This window comes from Acanthaster planci, linkage group LG20, assembly GCF_054643075.1.
Source record: "Acanthaster planci isolate LZ-2023a linkage group LG20, COTS_SCS, whole genome shotgun sequence".
Classification (NCBI taxonomy): Eukaryota; Metazoa; Echinodermata; class Asteroidea; order Valvatida; family Acanthasteridae; genus Acanthaster; species Acanthaster planci.
The window spans coordinates 10,524,764-10,547,855 of NC_141796.1; the positions used below are offsets into that span (position 1 = coordinate 10,524,764).

General features: G+C 42.8%; 1 protein-coding gene across 1 annotated transcript; it reads left to right on the forward strand.

Annotated features, from left to right (window-relative positions):
- The first annotated feature begins 567 nt into the window (after positions 1–567).
- LOC110975074 (uncharacterized) lies at positions 568–22,239 on the forward strand. Its single transcript, XM_022227204.2, has 5 exons — positions 568–722; positions 19,543–19,645; positions 20,121–20,240; positions 20,441–20,639; positions 21,021–22,239. Exons 2-4 carry the CDS (start codon positions 19,569–19,571, stop codon positions 20,610–20,612), a joined length of 369 nt encoding a protein of 122 aa, XP_022082896.1. The 5' UTR covers positions 568–722; positions 19,543–19,568; the 3' UTR covers positions 20,613–20,639; positions 21,021–22,239.
- The last annotated feature ends 853 nt before the right edge of the window (positions 22,240–23,092 follow it).

Below are 23,092 nucleotides of genomic sequence, written 5' to 3' on the forward strand. Positions count from 1 at the left end.
TTCCTGAAACAACAGAGAAATCACAGGAGGGTCATTATTTCTGCATGTTGACCGTTTACAGAAAGGTCAGTCCCTTGTTCGGGTTGAGTTGGCAAGTTGTGGTCGTTCCCATGTTGAATTCGGAAAATCAGTTACAGGATTTTATTTTTCAATAAACGTTCGAGCACTAACAGGTTGTATAGGGTTTAAAATTGTGCTTATATTTATTGTTAATCTATTTCAAATATGGCGGGAAATGAGCCAATCAATTTTCTTCCTGTTCTTACTCAACGGCAGTCGTCATATGACGTTAATCCTTCATCCATGTGCAGATGTCGCATATTATTAATTACAGACAGTTATTAAACGCCACTATCGTGATCACAAGCACGTACGTGCGGTATTCGCGATGGCTATCATTCGTTCGACGCAGGAAATCCCCCGTAGCCAATCAGAACGGCTGTCTTGGAACACGCGCCCGTAGCCCCACTGTTGCGACATCGGATTGCGCCGCGCCGCGGATAATGCCACACGCGTCGCCTCTCTAGGGGAACCAATCAATTTGCCGGAATCTCAGCGGACAAAAAATGAACAAAGTGGCCCAAATGGTGCGCAGTAAGGTATAAAATTGCCGCTCCGTGTGGGTAAACTTTCATTTCAAGTGCATTTAAACGCGAGGAAAGTACGGAACTGACACTGTCGCTTGCAGTCGGAAACGCAACTGAAAGGATATCGTCTTAAAGGTATGCTTATATTCCCTTTTTTGTTGCACACATTGAAAATGTTGTTTGGTGTGAGGTTGACATTCCTCGCTACGTTTTACTCCCTCAGTTCATGAAACTACTACAGTTATTGAGAATAATTTGATAATTGCTGCATTTCTGCAAACCTGGCTTTGATTTTTCCCCCAAATAGAAAGATATTTGAGCTGGAACGGACACCTTTTTTCTGTTCAAGAGATTTCCATTCCAAAGGCTTCCATGTTTGGCTTTGATTGTGTCAGTTAAAGTCAATTAAATTGGAAATGGACCGGTTATAAGCTTGTAATTTTTGGCAACTTGTTATGCATGGACCACTTGTAACCTTGTAATTTCTTCCTAAATAACCCTGACTTAATCGGTATTCGGACCTTTGACCTGTGGATACCACATCGGCGGCAGAGCGACTGATCTATCTCGAACTATATTCACTCTTTGCACGCTGCCGCCATATGCACGCAGAGCCTCGAACTGGCAGCTCGTACAACACGTCAGAATCGCTTTGTATAAGAACTAAAACATGGGAATCACTGAACCGGCTATATTGACTGTGCAAAGCTGCCAGAAGTTGAGCATCTGAATGCCTATGGCGGTAGCATGTAAAGAGCGAATAAATCTTTGTTTCAGGAGCGGCTTGTCAGAAGGTTAAGAAAACCACATGCTTTTAAGCTGAGCATGAAAAAGACCAGGTGAGAACTGGTTGAAATGTTTTCACTTCGGCCCGCTTTCTGCGCAGCCTCGAGATGGCTGACAAGACACATTCATTTTTTGCTCATTATGAGCAAGATTTTCCCGGAGTTGTGGTTGCATTCGTCGTGTTAGGAACAGTTTTTCCTGCTGGATGATTAAGACATCACATTCCAAGCAAAGTTCCCTCGGCTAATAGTTGATCAACATCAGTCTCTATGTCGATTCGGGTACCCATGAAAAGACCCATCTATCTTCTCAGTGTAGTCATGCTATGGAAAAATCTTACAGTGTCGCACGAGTTGCTCTGCGTGGGGTCAGTTTAGTCGGGCGCCTAATGCGACCCGAAGGACGATCTCACTGTCTGATAACAAGCTGACAAAATCTAACAGCCAATAGGGCTTCAAAGATTCGTTTTATCACAAAAACTACAAACCAGAGGATATAATATACTAATCAAAACTTCGCATGTTACCCCCCTCCCCAAACAGTTCTTTGGAGGGCAGCCTCACTTTTGCTCAATCTGCTATCACAGTCTGCTCGTAAAACTTTGACAGCTTTATCAGCAAACCAGGCAAAATTTGTAGTAATCTGGAAGTCCCAGAAACTGCCGTACATCCATTAAGCAAAGCTCGAGTCAAGATGTGTATTCCCAGCTCGCTCATGTTCTAATGTGAAATACGGAGAAATTGGGACTGCGGATAAGGGGTAATCAACAGACGAGACGACCAACGGAAGCTAATTTGTCATCGGAATTCGTGCCCGGCAAATATTGCTGAGTACATACGGGCCCCTGCGCCGTGATAGTCCGCGGGGCACCGTGGGCACATTCGGGGGATCGTGTAGCAATGATTCTGCGTTACAGTGGTCTTGACATATCCTTCTGCTGTGATTTAGGATATAGAGACTTGACAGGGTGGAGTAGCTGTGTGTCTCGGGCACGTTGGGAAATGATTTAAAACCCGGCATATGACATCTGTTTTCCAAGACATCACATTTTCATTACCCTTGCTCCTGATTGGTACTTGTGGTTAGTACACAGTTTGCATTCCCGGTCATCATGCCCGGTTTCGAACTACTCAGTCCTAATTACCAATTGGTCCTTATGTCTCTTCCACAATGACTGATGTCTTGTACGTTTTCATTTTTGGTTTTCAATACATACTCATCTTCTCTTCAGTGACCACCTTCCAGACCCTCCTAGATGGGATATCTTCAAATTAACAGTAGCATTTATATCAAGAGTTAAAGTTCTTAGTTGGGCATAATTCCTACTTAGTCTTAGCTATTAAAGTGCACAATGTGTGTCTCCTCATCTTGTAGGGCAGACATTCAGAGGACGGTGCTGTGCATCCATTCTGCAGTGACGTCATTTTTTTCTGCTCGGACTTAGGTTTTTATTTTTTAAACAGCGTACCTCCGCATCCCGTGATCAAGACTCTAATAATACCCACAGAGAGGATAAGCCTGGCATGCATTACCCGTGTAGAGGTAGGCAGCGCATCCCCACGGTGAACATAATAGGCTAAAACGATTTAATGTAGGGATCATCCCTTGGCAGTGAATAAAAAAATTACTACATCCGCAGAATTCCCTTTTGGTATGACCTGTTTAGATGACATTACAAGCAATAAAGTGAACCCCTCCTCTGTGAAGTACGTGAAGTACTGGGCAGGTAAAAATTTCGTCAGTCCGCAATGTCCCTGCCAAAATCGTCGAAGCATGTGGGACACAAATCAGGTCTTCAATTCAACAATCTCTGAACCTCGGCTTTTCATCCTCTGTAAAGAAATCACAACGAAGCTAAGTGGCATCGACCGTTTCTAACTGCTAGCTTATACCATGGAGGAATCGGGGAAAATGATGTCCCGCGTTCGACTGAGAGCTCTTCAGAGGACACGAACGAGGGTGTTATTAACTACTGTTGAACGCACGGTCGTGAATCCTCATTTCCGTGCATTTAACCCTGAGGGACTATCTCAGGTGGCGTATTCGTATTCAGTTGGCGGTGAAGATCACAGCGGCTTCCTATTTACTCGAATTTAAGGCCATAAAGAATATTGTGCATATCTCCAATCAGCGGGAAATTGTGGCTTGCGCGCAAATATCTAGCCCGTTTAATGACCCTTATTGGATTAAAAATAACAAACTTTTATTGTCGGCGGATTGTGCCTTGTCTTCTCATTTTGATTCGAATAACGGCAGTCTATTTCAAATAAGCATTACTCCATAGCGTGTATTAAGTGACGTCATCATTACGATTGAGGTTGCTTGGTCAGTTCCGTCCATTCTGAACAAACCCCATAAAAGAATTCTTTTGATTGAGCTGATGGAATGAGTTACCGTAAACGGATTTCTAATTTATCTATTCGATTACACTCCTCTGGTAAAGTAAACGACAAGGATGTTTCAATACTTTCAAAAAGTGTTTTACAAGCTTTGGTTAAAGAATAGTAAAAGCGTACCACTGCATGCCATGTGAACAAAAAGTCATGAACAGACTTCGTTACCGCTGCCAGAATTAACTAGGGTGGTCATGAATGGTTTGTGACACACGTTACTGTGGGCAGAACATGCAAAACGGTCACTTTTCATGTTATGCAAACTTAAACGGTCTTTAAACTACTCAAACGGGAATTGGGATCGCCTCAGCGGCACGCTCTGAGGCCATAAAACAGGCGGACTGGATTATACCTGCTACTATAAAGCGTTTTCTTGCCGCGTCTAAATATCACCATAATTTGGCTTCGCTTAGCTTCACTGTTTTTGTTTCGGTTTCAACGGCCGGAAACTCAATCTCACACGGCAGCGTTCAAGTGGGAAAAAACGGTCTTACCACGTTGACGGGATAGTGACAATCTCGAGATGGTTTGGGCTCGCGTTACGAGGTATTAATCTCTACAAATCTCGGGTGTGACATTTCTTCGATGCGTCATTACCATTCTTAATAGATTGGCTGTCTTCACGATCCGCAGGTTTCTGTTGCGGTTACAACCAATGTAAATACTCACGGATTTACATACCGTGCCTGTATCTGAATTCTGCAGTCTATGTTCGGAAGTAAATAAATCTTTCGTGAGTTTACGCGAGCTGTGAACTTTGAAGGGGAAAAAATCATCAATCAAAGCTAACTGACTAGGTTTTGTATATCGAGGGCAGTTCAGATCATTTTAGATTGTCCTTTATCAAAATCTGTGGAAACAAGTGAGTCGATTTTGAATCAAGAGCCATCTACTCGGTCATTTTAATAAACTTTGACAATGTCTTGACAGGAGGTTCGCTTGAAGAGTGAGTTAGACGTGTTTAAGCTATAAAAAAAATCGCCGACGATAAAATTCAATTTGCAATTAAGTAAACTGTCACCTAATGAAAGGGTGATCTTTATGAATTATTGAAGAGCACATTGGAGCCGTAGATAAAGAGTGGATGAATTCATGTGATGATGAAGGTCTTCAACGTACCACGGGCTCTTTGCGTGAGCAAAGGGGAAGGGGGCTTATCTTCACCAAGCAACATCTCCCTTGAGGCGACACAACGCGTGCGCGCGTATGACGTAAGCAATAGTCGGTTCACACGCGCACGCTGTACCGACTACGAGCACCCGTTGGTTAACACGCAAACTTGGCACTACTCCAACGGCTTTGCCGCATCATGCAGGCCTATTAATGGGCGTGTCGTCCCACCCTTCCTTTTTGTCACCAGTGGGGGTACTTGTGCATGGAGAGACTCCTGGCGTGGATATCGGCGCTGTAACATGAGTAAAATTGAAAATGTGGGCTGGTTTAGCTGGACGGGTTAAGGTCATGATACTAAAACAGGCTAGGACTGAACCCATCAAAGCTGAACAGAAGTGATAATGGTATGCATTATTTTAAACTTGTTACTCAAAAGCTTGGGAAATTGAATTTTTGGCCATTTCCCAACTCTAAAAAGCCTCTGTATTCTAAGATACCGCTTGCCCTTGCTTTAAGTGAACCAGGCGACAACATCCTTTTGCTCAAGGGGTCAACTGAGTTGACAAGGGATTTCTTCCACAGAGCACGGCTTTTTAAAGAGTACATTCTTCCTCTAGACAGCCAATTCGCAAAACCCAGGAAACATTTAAGTTCACAAAAGGCTCGCGTCTGTAACCCCTTGTAGTAAAATCATAGATCTCCTGCGTGATTCCATCAGATGAAGCAAATTTCAAAATCAACTAAGCTCCATCCCTTGCATGGTTATTCACGGACAGCCCCCGGCCTCCCCGCTTGTCTCGAAAGTGCCGGCTAATTCTGTCCAGCCTTCGGTGGGTCCGATTGGGGCTTCCTCTTCAATCCATTATGGATACACGTCAGTTCTGCGATTATCTGGCGTCGACCGCGGATGGCGCAGTAATCCGGTTAGACAGATACTCTCGTGGTTAAGTAATCATTTCTCTTTTTTGAGGAAAAGGGGGAATGAAGAGATGGGACGAGGTTACGAATGGAGACACTGATGAACGGAACAGACAGATAGCCAGACAACAAGACGGAAATCTAAAATCATTTCAATCAGAGAATGATTTTATGGTGTCCTATTCTTGTAGGATAATTCTCCAAAATAAAATTCGGAGATTTTCACAACCATAGTTTTATTCTTGTAATCCATCTATTAATATCAATTCTTCAATGCTTTACTCTCATTTGTTTCAAAGAAAGCAATTTCAACAAAGAAATGCCAATAGACAAAGACAATGAAACGTGTTAGTCTCCCCTGTCTGTTGTTTCCATTTGTGTTTTTCTCACAAGTTTAATCCCCTCTCGACACTGTGACTGTTGTAAAATCTTGCCCTCAAACTTCTGACTGGCGGCTATGAACTATGGCAACACCAGCATGTAAAACACTGATCGCGTTTTTGAACCAAAAATTCTCACTACAGCAGAAGCGGGACATCATTTTCCCCTTAAAAACTAAATGCTTTGATGGGAATTGGAGTGCTAAAGATTTTATATCATGGGGATCAGTTTCCATTTATATCTCGGATTGTGTCGCTTTGGGGCATTTTGGCGTGAGGCGACATGTTTAAGTCCGACGAAGTTGATGGCACGTACACTCGAATATAGTCAAATCACTGGAGTAAACAAACATCACACAGCCAATCAACCGTCTTATTGATATGGACAAGCCTTATCAATTATCTTCGAGGAAAGGAACAAATTACTGTTGGTTTTCTCCCCCGTCTCTCAGGACAGCTGCCGGTTGAACATATTTGGACTTTCAAATTGGAACGGCCCTGCTGCACCGAGATCTTCTCAATCACTCCATTTAGGTTCTGTATTTCTTGAAAAGTTTCTCGTGTAGAATTTGTTGCTAGCTGTAGGCCAGTCGCAGTATGCGTAAAACAAGAGCAGCCCCTCGCTGGATTAGAATTATTGAAACGATGCACTCTGGATTTCATTACTAATGTGGTTCCCACGATTGTCAGAAACCACATGAACAACTTAAGTCTGTCCAGGCTGACAGATAACAAAAATCAAAGAAACAAAAACCAACTCATTCTCAATGAACATAGTAAATTATGTCACCCATTGGATTTCTTTCCGCACATTTTGCAGCTTAATTTGGTACGCAACACTGCCCGAGACAAAAACGCTCTATTGATGGCTTCGAATGGGCGGCAAACATTTCTGCGTTTCCCAGATGTATTGTAATTGGCACTCTCATTTCTTGGCTGGTCTCATCTCGTGAGATCTTGTTTCTTCACTTGGAGTTTGGTTGAGGTTCTCGTTTAGAGTAATAGCATATCAGGTGACAGGGACCCTTTCAGAGGACGAGTGCTGTTCAGTACACTGCGGAAATATTCATTTTCGACGGAAAACTGGCCAGCAATAACTCTATTAATTCCAGGAACTGGGAGGTGTGGGGGACTGGTGTTACGTCACTGTCCCGATTATGAAATAATGCTGCTTTTGAAAGTTCTTTCCACATCACAAAAATAAGATTGGTAACCGGATTAGGTTGTGTGTACCCAATTTATCACTTCTTAGATGATTTTTATCGTCCATCTTGAATGGTTGCATCGTCCATGCCCAAACAATAAATGGCCGTGAACTGACAAATATGTGCTGTTATTTTAAATCACACGAAACAGTTGCTTTCGACTTGAATACGGGAAATTAATTCTAAAGATATGGCAAGAAATTCTCCATGTGTCAGATCTTATTCGTGGCGTCGAAAGAATGATCTAGAGCCACGCCCACTGTTAGGCCTCCTAGACGTTAATTCAAATAAACTAAATGTAAATGCACAGCCCCTTCATTGTTTGAACTTTGAACAAGCTTAATTGGAACATCATTCAGTGCCTCAAGTCATTCCACATTCCTTCACTTTAAACTGAATGTCGTTATATCGCGAAACACATCTGTACAACCGTGTAGCTGCTGGACGGTCTTGAGCGTTATCGTCCGAGTTACCTTGATTTTTTTCGGAGCGAATTCGGTTACGGTAATTTCCTTGACACTCTCTCGAAGTTTGAGCAAATTTCATTATTTTTTTCGATCTCACTGACTGTGGGAAGTCGTTTTCTGTCGGTCAGGAGCTTCAGGGTTCTGATCATTTCACGCTTTCCAAGTTCTGCCAAAATCCTTTTACATCTACTTACGATAACAGCTTGAAATATCAAATAAGGAGACGAAACTTGCTCACATGTGAAGATCTGCACGGTAGTTATGCCTTTGCATAAAGAATTGGCTTGGGATATTTATCCAACAAAAGGTTTGTACGCTACCTGAACGATACTTATGTCAATCATATACATGTGGACACTTTACAGTCTTGTGGCAGTCTCATCAAAGTTAAACCGATTTTACAACCGATACTGTTTCACATATCGGTCATTCTATAAGTTTAGGGTCCGATTTTTTACATGTCCCTGTCACATCCAAGATTTGATTAGTTTAGAGCACTTTTTTAATATCCAAGAGCGGATAAGTAATGCAAGTTGCCTGCTAAATAAATATGTGAAGTGACCCTCGAAAACCCTTCACGTCATGAGCTTTGTCGTTTCGGTGCATATCAACTTCAAATTGATCTGGACACTGTCCTGTTTCAAAACTGTTTAATTTATGATTCTAAACAACCTAGATTCATGTTATAGACAATCTAGAATCATAAATGGAATACACCTGAAAAACAAGAGCGTGTCCATATTGATTTGAAGTTTATATGCACCGAAATGACAAAGCTCACCATGTGAAGAGTCTGCGCAGATCGCATCACACATAGTCTGAAGCCACTTTTAATTATATCATTTTCATCAAGGACACAAAAATGTCACACTTTCGAACCCAAATTAATAAAATGACCCATTACTTTAAATTGTTCATTCAATCAATGAGTTATGATGAAAGTGGAGGTACTGACTAACGATAAACCACGGTCGTGTAATCGGAGCGGGCTAAGGTATTTTGCGTAATTGCGCACTCTTCGACATGGTTTCTAGCCCTGATTTCATATCAAGATCGCCATGACAAACGTTCAGCGCTGAAAACGGCTATCGGCTAATCTCGTAAGTTATAACTTATGAAATTTATCCTGTTGATATTTGTCCCTCTTTTAGATGCTCCATTTTCCCCTTCTATCTATGACAACGATCACAGATCTTTGCGACGCCACCTCGTGTTTGGTCTCAAAACTTAATCATCTTAAACATTACTACTTCAAGGATGAAGTTATTCAAGGCCTTGCTGTAAGTTGTGTAAACACTGCCGATTTATTGTTTCATGAGGGGGAGTATAATGTTTCAGATAGTAAAATCTCGGTCTATGGAAACTAAAGTAAGTATGTTATGCATAATATATCGCGCTTGTCTGCAAAATGGAAGATATGACGTCATAAGACGTCGACTTTCATCAATGAAAACCTCTTGTGCAGGTACTACACATGTAATGGGTTTAAATGACGTCGACAAATGTCCAGTGCAATACTGCGGGAATACGTTTGTTTGGATGGTAGTTTTGCTTGGCATGAGACCACATTAGACGTGCCTTTTCGTAATTTGGACGCAGTGAAATGCTCTGGTGGTCATTTGCTATCAAATCTCTGGAGATTACAAATCAGAACTCAATATCTTGGTCTTTCCGAGGTCATTAACTTCAAAGAAAATCCACTTTATTACTTTTTATCGGACCATAGCTGTGTACATAACAACAGTTTATATTCTGTTCGTAAATCAAATCTGAATTTTTACATAAGGAACACCCTCATAAAACTGTTTTTAAGATGCATCGTCGAAGGATTAGTCATACTGTTGGTTTGAGACCTTACCACTGTCCGCTTACACAGGATGAGTGAGTGCAGGTTCACTATTAAACTAAAGAATCCATGGACTGCAAAGTCATCCAGACATTTTCTTAGATAAACCAATGATTTATTGTGGAGGGTAAGGCTTGTAATCATTCCAGATTCGTAGCTCTGTACATTACTTCACACGTCGTAGGTTTCTTGATTCTCATTAACGTTCCGAGAAGAAAAGTGCGTCGGTAAATGAACGCGTTTGGCAATATTTTCTCTGACCCTCTGGGCGCGTGCCGGGTATTTAAAGACCGGACCGAGCAACACGATCTTACATGCTTGGCCATCGTCATAACAATCCACCCGGCATCTAATCCTCCGTCAAAGCTTTAGTGGCGCGCAATCACAGACGCGGTGACGTCATGTGCCAGCGTATATTGGCGCCAATTCGGTGTAAAATTTCAATTTCCGGACTATTCCTAGCTTCTGGTTCCCACATTGTATTGCACATGTCTGGCCCCGTCTGCTTCTGTGCTAAGATGTCAGAGAACATCAGCCCGTCGGTACAGAGAAGTTCATAGGATTACTTTTCATACTTGGCATTTGATATGTTCCCTATTTCTAGGGTTTTGCGCGAGGACATTGGGAAAAGGAACACCAAACAGTGGGCCATTTTTTCTGCATTACCTGTGGAGATTGCTTTATTTTTATTACGAATAGACACTTCTTTTGAAACAGAATGCAACCTCTACCATAACGCAATCATTTTGATGTCATACCCTATGCCAACTTTCAAAGAAAACTTCACACAAGAGTGCGAATACTGCGTGTCTGTAATCCATAGAAGCCGCAATCGGTTCGCTTTGACAAAATGGGTTCGTTTTCCCAAAGGGCACGAAAAGAGAACACATTGATTTTTAGGTCAGATCACGAAAACGATCTCAGCCTAAGGCATCCCCCCAAAAGGCAATGATATTTAGAGCATTTGCTCAGCAGTTCTGAAATTTATCGAAAGCTCCTAGCTTAGTCTTACGCCTTATCGACACAGTTTGCTTACCACTGCGTGAAAGATTTAATTTCAGTTGAATTTGACTGTCTTGATGTTGTGCCGGTTGTCTTTGCCGTTAACTACTGTCAAAATTATTTATGACGTCACCTCGATTTACCGTTCCCGATTTACTGTTTGAATCAACATTGTTCCTTGAATGTTCAGTAGCAGATCTGCGCCAGGGTCTTAATTGTACCAAAGTATCTGCTGTGATGAACAAGTGTTATACACGTGAGCATGGGTGACATGTAGAGGACAGTAACATACGCGGCTATGCATTCATTATTCGCACTGACTAAAGTTAAGAAAATGTTAATCATTCCTGGGCTAATAAATGAGCTTGATTTCCTCCGTGATGATTTTGTGCCCGTAGAAGTGAGCATGCCCACACAAAGGCGGACCGTAAGAGAAACTTTTTTGCACAGGGATTCACGAACACTTGAATATTCCCTATAGAAGACACCATGACAGGACTGCTCAATTTTCAAATTTCTAAAAAAGAGTGTGCGTGTGCTGTAAGTGAACGGATTTCCACTACAGCCATGATTACTGTCGGTACATGTGACGCTGTCGCCCACTCGCAACAGCTAGAGTGAGCCACACCGCCTGCACGCGCGCGCGTATGAGCCCCACGCTGGACCAGGAGAGGGGGCAATTTTTTTAGCAACGCAGGCTCCTTTGGTAGGAACTGCATTTCGCTGGTTCACAAACGACTATGAGATGAACGCTTTACGATCGCATCGCTACCAACAAAATGAGCGTGTCCGACCTGATTGGCTCTCTTCAACCGGTAAGGGGTGTGCTTCTGCTCGAGGCGGACAGGGAATGGGATTTAAGCGCGATTGGTCTTCAGTTGAACGCGCATAAATGCTCGATTCACAGCAAACGGACGTACTGACGGTCATTGCAAAGTAAGCAATTGTGTTTGGCATTGAACATTCCGAACGTCCGTTCCTCTTTTCACCGGCAAAGCGGTACTTCATATGCAGGAAGTCCGATGCATTTAGACCGGGTAATGAAAACAAGTATTGGGTTTCTGACACTGAGTCTCCCCGAAGATATCAAGCAGCAGAACTATTAATTAAAATCGCAAACGGTCATTTATTCAGAAAACATGATGGATTCGAATGGATAAGAAGATGTCCTCAGTCATGAACGATTTTCGTTCACGTGGCGTAATATGACTCCCCCTGCCATCCGAGTTTGTAGCCACTGAACAGATACCGCATACCTAAAAAAGTTAAACTGTAGCTTTTCCTATGGACACTCCCGCGAGCATCCGATACCCGTATCTTCCTCAAATTCTGAATTTGTCGATTCGAGGGAGCAAAAGCGAATATGGTGGAGGTAAGGACGGCGACTCCGATTGAAAAGTCTGTATCTGGAGGGCAGGGACAGTTTAATCTTTCATAGAATACACACAGGCGCGTCATTGGACGGTTGGTCCCCAGGGGTCCCCTCGTCTCCTGCCGCGGGTACGTACACGCTGCGACATTGATTGATTTGAAGGGAAAATTAAATTTAGACAGCACGATCTTTTGTTTGAATTTCTCGTTCTTGGGTGGACATCATTTTGATCGTTGGCCACCAGGGAATGAGCGAGGTGTACTTCACTCGGTGAGCCATGCCGTGGAGAACTTCAGGGAATTGCTGACTTTCAGAGGGGGTTCGGGCAGGTGTAATTAGAATTTCTCTGCGACTTCTAATGCAAAGTCAACACCAGCTGGTACGCAAAGCTTTGCCGATGTCTTTTGGAAGGATTACACGTACTATCCGTGGTATGTTTTCCCCTCCCGTGCCCAAATTTCCGTTCTGCTGGGTCTTATTTTCCAGGATACACGTGTATAGCCATGACAGATCAGTGATCACTACCTCGGACAAGTTTGAAGGGTGAAAAGGTCTTCAAATATGTCCCCAACTTCAATTGCAACTATCATGTGGTTGGCTGCGACTGCATTAGTTCAAATACCACTTGGGTCGTATAGATACATAGATCTATGGGTTTCATTCACCACAAAATTTCTGTCTGTTGTTCTAAACTGTGGGCCTTTTCTAATGGCATTTGTCCTTATTATGATTAACTGAATGGTAAAGAAAATGGACCGACTTGTGCAACCTTGCTGTTGGCATTTTCCTAGTTCCTCGACCTTGCTCCGAACCGTCGTCCGATTTTACGTCTGACCAAACCTCACTGACGTCTTTCGGACCGTGGCAGCGGAAGTTGGCCGCCTGGCTCAACCGAACGATCGCACACCGGTAACCCTAGAGGGTTCGCAGCAATCCCTCTCACCCAATATTTCTTCTCCTTTCTGCGTTTTTTTATTTCTTTTATTCTCGTAATTTACCGCAGACGGAGCTCGTTTGCTCTGTTCGATAAACGAAAAAGCAGCACCAAGATTTAAGAGCCCTAACTAATGGTTTTGGGCAAATGATGAAGGGGAAACTCTACACGGTTCATCAACAAAATGGAAGTTTTTATCTCCTCCAAGAGAAATTGGAAATGTTGCACTATTTCTTCGTCTTGAGTCAAGATTATTTAGAAAGGGTTCAAACTGTCTTCACCACGACATGACTCGGAATCACATGATCTGTCCATTTTTTCATCCCTGTCCTTTCTTAGGGCGCGCGGGCGTTTACTTCAATATTGAATGGAGCACGATGCGCGATGTACAGTACACGAACTGATCCTATCGCGATCATCTTTGCGTATTAATCTCTCACACGAGGATCTGTTGGCATCTGCAAATATCCAGCCCTTTGATGCGTCTTTGACCCCACCTCGAGGCATGGAAGCTACCCCTTTTTTATCAAACTTTTGGTTAAATTCTCCGGAATTTGAACGTGACGTCTCTCTCTGCATAGTCACAACATTCCCCTAAAAAAGTGATCTGTCCGATTCCAACCCAATTCTAAGATAATCTTTACCACACGGCTAGTGGGTTAAGGCTAATGAATAATAAAATTTAAGGTCGTAGTTAGAGGAAATCTGTTAATGAAAGTAGATTTTAACTGAGTAGTTTGAGAGCACATAGGACGGCGTGAACCAATGTTTGCGAAAGGGCAGACCTTTGTCGGACAATATTTCGCCGTGTTCCTGGATCGATATAGCGCGTGCCTGTGCTGAAGTTTTCCGGCCAATGAATAAAATATGAGAATTGAATTATTCATAAACAGAGCCTACCGTCTGATCCTAGCAGCCATCGACAGAAACCGTGAAAATCGACACCCAGCCAAGTCGCCTGTAAACTTTGGCAGGCCCAAATGAAGATGAGCAAATCCACCCCCAGCTCTATTCTCCTAAGTTAAATACCCATGCGTCTTCACAGTTTTGGTCTGCTCGATGCAACATTTTCACCGCCCTCCCGTATCCATTCTGTCCAATTCGGGTGATTCACAATATTGCGCGTCCAAGAGTTTGCAACGCGTTGGCCAATCACAACGCGCGAAACCTGTCAACACTTTCCGAACGCGCATTGGGTCGACAGATTTCGCGCACTATGATAGGCCAGTGCGTTGTCAACTCTTGGAGGCGCACTATTGTGAAACGCCCGTAATAAACATTCCGCGTGGTAAGAGCCAACGTATTATGGGGGTTTTCTGTGCAATAACAGGCCCACCTATTTGATATTCTAAAGCTGTTACTGCCCATCTGGACACCCAATTAGGATCTTTAAAAGAACTGACAACTTGCTATTTCGGTATTTCTAACCCCTCTCGGTCTGCAAGCAACTGGCTAGTTTTTTTTTATTTTACGTTAGGGCAGCCTTCAAGCTTCTAATTATTAGCTGTGAGAGTGCTGGAAGTCCTTTTTATCACTCCAGTCCCGATGGGATCTAGAGACGGTGAATGTGAAATTACTGAGGCAGGGCACGCCAAGCCCTCATGTAATGCACACTGGAAAAAAAAATACCGTTATACTTGTTATGATGACGGGACCGGCAGCCACATGACACAGGTGCGCAGATATAATCCTAATGATTGTTTCTCCCTGTTCAGGAAGTTCTGAGAGGCACTATACTGATGCGTCTGCTGTTCCCGGCTCTCTCGCCAACTCCTGGCTTGTTAAAAGGTGCTCCGGTAGGCATTGGGGAGCTCTGATCTTCTGCTGTGCCCTACTATTCCTGGTTTAGATCCCACTTCAGGGGCACCCAGTGGGTTATATACCTACTTGTGTAGGCTTTGTACTTCTCACAGTCACCTCAGAGCCTTCCCACAGCCAACCACCGATATGCCGATCTATTTTCCTCTCAGTGTGAATTGACTAGCTTCTGATAAAATGTTGTCCCCTGGTTAAATGTAGGCCTAAATGAAAATCTCCCTGGCAGCTGTTTTCGACTATTAACCTCTTAGAAACCGCGCAGGCGTGGGCGAAGTAACTTGCCTCTTGTGTCAATTTACTAAGGACGTTAACCCTAACAGTCCTCACTCCTCCAACAGGTGAAGGATTAAGGACTGTTAAGGTTAAAGCACTGAACTAAATGGTAATACTGAGCCAAAATTATGCACCTGCAATACACACCATCGAAACTATTATGATTGGCCCATGCAATGTGTCCTTCACTTATCTGCGAATGGATATTGCTATAAAGTTTACAGTAACTTCACAAATGTGAAACTGCCCTTTAACACTATTCATCAGCTGCTTCGATCTTGGATGGCCTATCCCGCGGCAGCTTCCAAACCGGTTGTGAATTGGACTGGGGTATAACTATCAGCGCTTCATTTCCCGCAGTGTTGTTACTGCATTCCAAGTGACACTTCGAATTGCGCATATGACGCGCTTGATGAGCCGGTTCATGAATTACGCACGAATGAAACATTTTACCACACCCCCCAGGGACGTAGTGCACTTGAGTTTACAATGCGTGGCTGCAAGTGTACATGTATGTAGCAATTACAAGCAGGGAAAGATATCATGTGAAAGAGATTAATGTAACTTGAGGCTATGTCAATAAATGAGAGGGTTGAACAACATAGTTGATGGGACGATGTCATTAATGTTATTATTAATATTCTGATATTATTTAAAATTTCTCATTAATAAATAATGAGAGATGTTAATATCTGAGTAAATATCACCTATACAGACTAGGGATATGTCTCTAAAACTTGTGCGTCTGTTTTTATGTTTAAAAATTACTGAAAATCCTAATACACATCCTATATAATGGTTAAGCTTGGTTAAAGTGAATAGATATTTAAGAAGTTGGCAAGATGCTAAGTATTTCTGGGATGATAAAAGGCGAGAAATCTTGTAAAATCGTTTTCCCCCATCCAAACAAATTGACGCTGGCAGCGTTTATTTAACCCCGTCTACAAACTTCCGAACAGCTCCAATTCCTCCGTTGTTGGAATAGTCGATAATGAGAACTCTCACTGGTACGCATCCCGTTCTGTGCTTGGCCATACCGGATCACGAAGGTCTTTCCTCATGGGGACCAGTGCGTCGCTGTACCGGCAGGAACAGTCTTCATCTCGAGTGAAATGAACACGTATATTTACCGGCGTTTGATCAACTACTTCAATCAACTACTCTAATGTTTCAAAACTTACTTGTTTTCTTTAATTTGCTGGCAGTTAATGGTATAATCGTCGAATTGGTGATATTTAAAGTGACATTTTAAGTGATATTTAAAACTAGGCAGTTGTTAAGAACGACTAAATTCTCTGAACCACTGTTCTGACCAAAATTCTACCAAGATTTTCATCCAAGTCATTGTTTGCAACCGACAGGATGATGTTAGAGTTGGTGTTTTTTCAGTAGACGTAAACATAATGACGTAACGCATTGTTTACCGTGGTGCATTGTGGGTGAAGAGTGGGGACGATAGTCCCGACACATAATGCGCGCTATTGCAAGAACGTGATGCGCATGGAAAACTGTCAAAAAGATCCAGGGATTGAGAAGGCCTGTATTTTCCAAAATGGTTCTCGTTAACCGTTGCGTGACATTGTGTGTATCAAGCACACGGCGAATGTCAGAACTGCATTTTTCAAGCTTCCATGAGACCGCAAGTTTGCTCCGACTAAAGTCTCGCGAAAGCCTCGCATGACTGACGATGGTGTCTGCCATCTTTAATTTCTATCCCCACTTTTTACCCACAATGCACTGCTGTAAGCGTGGGGTTAAGTCATTATGTTTGAGGTGTATTAATGTCTGTTGGTGAAGGTTTTTTTTACCATACCCTCTTCGAGGAAACGCAGAGCGCTTAAGTGAAAAGACAGAAAGTGTACTCAACTTTTAAGATAAACCCAATCAAATGATTGTGCATTTGCCCTGACACAAAATCATTCGTGACTGCCTTAAACATCACTTCTGCGCACACCGAAACATCATTACTTGCAAAAGCAGAGATATCTTCCCGATTCAATTAATCTGGGCGATTCTAGGATCGTCCTCGCTCATTTTTTCCCAGTAACTGGAATGTCTTCTCATTTCCTTTCATTTGCACGCGGCCGTTGGCAGTCGAGCGCAGTCCGAGGAGTCTTTTCCACGATGAAAAGACGGCCGCGCCAAATCCTGAACACGATAATGCCACCGGGGCCGCATCCAAACACAAGACAAGGAAACGGATATTTACTCATATTCTTGGTGGAAGGACTTGAGGGTTTGACCAAGGGACAATTTTGGTGTACACTCCACGGAAGATTTGAGGTCTGGGACGAACAAGAGGGGCTGTATGGGAAACCTGTGGGATGTCGGCAGATGGATTTGCTTTAAAGCTGTGACCAACAGCTTTCAGTAACAATCATTATAGGTGTCTTATTTTAAAATGCCGTGACGACATGCAACCCTGTTTACTACCTAACTACTATTGTATATGAAAAATTGTTAGACAGGTCTATTACAAACATATGAACAATGCGTTGTCTCGTCTACTTTTGGAAGACGGGGATAAAATAAAAAGAGATTATACCTTGAAATTCAAAACAAGGAATATAAACTCAATAGGGAAATCCCTCTAGACCTCGCTGCCTTGGGAAAAATTTTGTGGTTAATCAGAATGAATGAGAAAACTACAATAATTTCGTAATTTCAACATTTCAAAATTCTTTGAAACCGCCAGTCAAAGTAAGTGGCATTATCCAAAGATGTTTTATGTTAACGTGCCACGTTAAAGAAATCCAGACACTTAAATCTCGAATCGAATGAACAAAACTTCAATCTTTTCGTATGACAGAAATAAAGAGCGAAGGGCGAGCGATGCCTTGGTGCAGCTGCGCCGCTCCCGCGCAACGTGAAACCACCCCGCTGTCTTCAAACGCCACTTGAGTGGCCCTTAAATCCGTGACAGCGGGCCCCCAAACCAGCTTGCAAACAGAAGCGAAGGGGACTCCATCAGAAAAAAAAAGAAGAAGGCCAGGCCAAAGATTAGGGAAAAGCTCACGGAACAACTGGAAGACGGCGGCAAGGAGTTTAGATCTTGACATTCTGCACGGCCCGAGCCGGATATATGTATTTGGAGAAGGGTCGTCATTCGAACGCGCCTTTGTCAAGATTGATACGTTGGACACGATTACCGCTGCCTTCTAGGCACGCTAAGTGTCTTAAAATATAACTAATATTGAAAAAAAAAGGAATCGAAGATTCCTGGAGCATTCTGACGCATTGATTCTATGAATCGTTGTGTATACAGCCTTGGGTTTTAACATGAAAGACTGCTACAATTTGAACAATTAACGTGATGATAACCTTAAAAGATAATGCATTATCAGAGATATTTCAATACAAATATCAGGTGTGATATTGCGACTCAATTAACGGTTCCCTTGCTCTACATTGAATACGCGCAGCTGGTACTGGTTTTTTTTTTTATTAATGGTTGTTTCTGAGTGTGATACACATGTATGTTTTAAACCCCAACGGCGAACGAACGGCGCAACTCTTGCTTGAAATCTCTCTCCCCGATGACAGTTCATCTCTGACGTCACGGCTTCCTGTGCATTCGTGACACGCGTGGCTCACTCTGCCAGAACCACCCCGGTTCTTCCTGTCTCTGGTTAGAATGCCCCGACACGATCTAGCCATCCACCGCAATGCGGCAGTGCCCTCCTGCGCTTACACCGTAGCCTTGTAGTGGGCTATCGGACACTCCATCCCCGGCCCAACCGGGCGCTCGCTTATCGATCTTTACCACGGGGCTATCTTCTCCGGCGCTCGCGCCTGCCGGCAGTAACCAAGCCTCCTCGGCGCAGAATTTTTCCCAAGCGCGCTGGTATTAATAGCATAACCGGCCGTGGTTGTAAAATAAGTCAGCTGGACCTCACCTTTCAACTCTTGTTTTGGTGTTCCTTATATCAGGTCTTTTTAAACAGCAAGGCCGTATGGTTTGTTTGCGTAGGATGTCAAAGTCAGTGGAGAATTCCATGATTTAGATTCCATTTGGGGCGTCTTTTGAGATTGGGTTTGATTTCGGGAGGTGAACACACTACATCCTATTCTGCCCCATTCAAAGGAAACAAATCCTTTCTCAACTTTAAATATGAGAAATGAAAAACCCCAGGAAAAAAACCAGCCAGCTTTACGGCCTACATGTATTCATCTACTACTCTAGATACATATAAAGGTACTTGATTAGCTTTTAACACACGGAAATCCTTTTCCGGGTGGAGATGACTTGTAATTTTTCCAGAGGTCAGAACCATTTGACGTCTAAGATGAGGGAGAAGATTACAGGACCTATATTACCAATCAGTGTTGCTTTTAAAATGTGCTCCCGTATATGCTATTGACAACGACCCAGTTGAAATTAGTGTCACGGATGACGTCATCAGCATAAACTGTGGCTGACATGTAGTCATTTCTGTTTATTTACGCAGATCACTGACGTCATCCATTACCAACAATGAAGCCAACAGCAGTACTAACGCTAGCAGTCTTTTGCACGTTCTACACCATTGCCACAGCTGCCTCGTTATCAAGGTATGTACGGAACAGTCGTCGACAACTGTGTAATCCTTTGGATCCCTCCAAAATGCAAAAAGCGAACGGCGGAATTTGACGCTTAAAATTCAATGCAGTCAGCGTGTCGCCCGTAACATTAGGCCGTGTCCGAAACGGGCTTCCAGAGCTACGGCTAGGTCTATTGTCTACGCATGTCCACACATTTTCAATGGAGGGAAGACCTAGACCTAGCTCTAGACAACAGATTCGGATGCAGCCTTGAGTTGAGTTGAATACGTAATTCAAAATGGCCGACTTAGTTGCTGCCACCAAGAGCTTCAAATGTTAGTTGTTTGTGCCCCCAACGGGGGTCAAAGCTCACAGTCATTGATAATGTTGCTGATTTACAGTCGTTTGCATTGTTGCATTTCGCTTACAGACTAGCCCAATCTTGCTCAAAACGTTTGGACCACAGTCAAAGTTTACCTCAATTTTGGTTTATGTCACTATTCAGGGGTGAAGCAGATACTGTTTTTCCACTGAAAGGAGACGAGCTGAGAGATTTGGCTGACAAGGTGGACGCGTACAACCAAATTGTCCACACATTTTCAAGAAGCAGCGAATTCCAGTCGATGTGAGTTCATTTTCATTTGATCCAATTTTCCAAAAAAAAGAAAGAATGGATGTGTCAATCGAATGATTGATTTTGACAGTGGCACTAAGGTTGATGACAGTTGCCTAATGAAAGGGCTCCAAAATGAGGATCTTCCGGATGGTCAGCCAAGTGATAAATATGATAAAAATGGTGATAAAACTGATACTTTACCTTTTCAGGCTAAAACGGTCCTCTTCCGGGTGCGCAGAATATTTCGGCGGCTGCGCACAATTGAAGCTGGGACAAGATGCCCTATCACGCATGCTCGCAGACAGCAATTCCCGCTTCGGCAGTGGAGGGCCAGGAAAGAGGAGGCGATCTGTGGACGCGGTGGCTGAGGACAAGGCGTAAATGGATGCATTCGATTAGGTAGTCCAGGTACCAGGGTTTGTTATGCACGTGACGACTGCGCATTTAAATGCGTGTATATATAGCTGGGGAATCCTGAGGAGCAAAACATGCTGTCTTCTAAAAAAAAAAATAATTAATCCTGAAAAAACTTTGTTACAGCAAAGAGCTGCTTTGTGATGGACAACTGAACCAAGGAATAAAATAAAAAGGGCCGTCTTGATTTGATATAGGTTTTTAGTAGACTGCATGGTGGTAATAAAAATAGTCAGCTCATTTTTGATAATCACAGGCTTCACGGATTCTTTGATTATTCATACAAGGAGAAAAAATGCGTTGCAGCAAAGTTGCACCATCTCCTGTATGAGGTCACTGAACACTGGATGTTGTTCCTTGTCTTTCGACCTACAGGACGATGCACCACAGGGCTTTGTTCAACCCACAACGCTTCTACAAACATCCCCCCACCGTACCACACCGCGTCAAAGTTTGACCCTGCCGCCATTTTGCTTGTCAACCTTAGCAGTGCCGTCTTGCTCATCTACGAGACAATTCTGCTTTCCTCCAATGGAGCGTCATATTGACGGTCCAATGATCGAAGCACTTGGTACTTCACGAAAACCTCACCTGGCGCATCCTCGGTTGTCAACAGATATGGCGGCATTTCCGTTTTCAGGAATATGAACAAAGTCATGTTCATTATCAAAGAAAATCGAAGATTACCGAATTGATGAGCCGCGTGCATTTTTCTTGCTTAAAAAAATCAACGGATAGAAAAAGTTTGTTTTAAACCATTAGAGCTGTTAGCACTATGCGAATGATACGAATGAACGAACTGTGTAAATAATCCTGATTTCTATTCAAATTCACAATTCGATCAAGACAAATATTTCAAGGGTAAATGGCGCCGTTGATCTTTCGATATTTCTTTACTGCAGTATTTTGTCACAAGCCAAACAGAGCAAAATACGAGCACTTGCACGCGTCGGCCCGCACTCTGCACCATCGTTTTTATTTACTATAGCCCACACTGACAAAGCCTACACCAGACAGTGGCATTTATCTAATGACGTACCATTATGTAAACATCAAAGAGATTCCTCATGTAATTTTGTTTTAAATGCACATGTAAATACAGCATGCTCTAACAAGATTCATAAATGGCGTTATTTTTACTAGAGGATGATCCAGCGCCGTACTGAATTATTTCCAAACGGGCAGAGTATGGCGGTTAGGTTATGATTATATAATCGATGCTTAGATTTAACTTGCCGGTATTTTCTCGACACCAGTGTTCAAAATCAACCTCTGTTCAAATCTGAAGTCTCCGGGTATGGTTCCCATATTGCCTGCCGGCAATCAGCTTGTTGTGCAAGTCTGGGAGCCAATCTGTTTAAAAAGCAAAGCTCGTCCCCAGATGTAACGATTTGAATCCCGGGCTTGTAAACTACATGTTTAGTGTGTTGACGAAGAGATCAGTAAATATTTTCCACTAAACAGCGACACTGGTTGTGAGAACTGTGCTCAAATATCAACACTGGCAATTTTATGTATAAATATTTATTCGCCAGCGAAGGACTGTAACGATTTGAGTTTAATAAATTGTTTTAGTGGCAAGTGCTTCAAACAACGCAGAATTTGCAGGATTGAGTTTTTTTCTCATGTAGTGAATGAATAGTTGGCCTAATGACTTGATAAAATATTTTTGAAAAGACTGAACATGTACTGCGTTTATTTTCGTTAGTTACTCTACAAAGGAGTAGCAGGTTCTTCCCTAAAGGTTTCAGAAATGTATCGTAAAGCACAGGAAAACGACTTCATTATAATGTGTTATAGAGCACTTATTCAAATTAATCATTATTGTGTCGGAAATAAGCGAATTTATCTGGGCTTGAAACACTTTGGCTTCTCACAAAATGCACTGTGAACGAGCCATGTCTTTATTCTCCCTCACGCGCAAGTTGTGAAAACCAGAAAATTATAAATTTTTCCAGGGTTTACATTTCCTAATTTCTAAAGCAAGATATACATATAAATAGTGGGGCAAATCCAACGAACATTAAGATTCAAGTTCCTCAAAAGGAACGAATGAGCGAATTTGGTATTCCAACAGCGAATGCCCAAATTGAAGCGCGTCCGAGGTCATTCGGGAACAGCAATGCACGCACCCTATCAGCGCAGCCATACACTGACTCACACGCGCACTTTGTTCACGAAAGACCTATAGCTTGCCTTTTTGAAATACAGAACCAACCCACATTACAAGCTCTTTTAATCCTTTCCAATATTTAGTCTGGCACTGGGAGCTACACTGGGGTGGTATTTTGTTCGTGATAAGCGTAAGTTCCAATGAATGGCCTGACCACAAAAAACAATAAGATAAGGATGACAAAGAACTTGAACTTCGCCTAGAATCTAAAGTTCAGGTCGGAACAATGGTTGGTAAACAGCCTACCCTTGGCTTTGTGTGATCCACGAGTGCA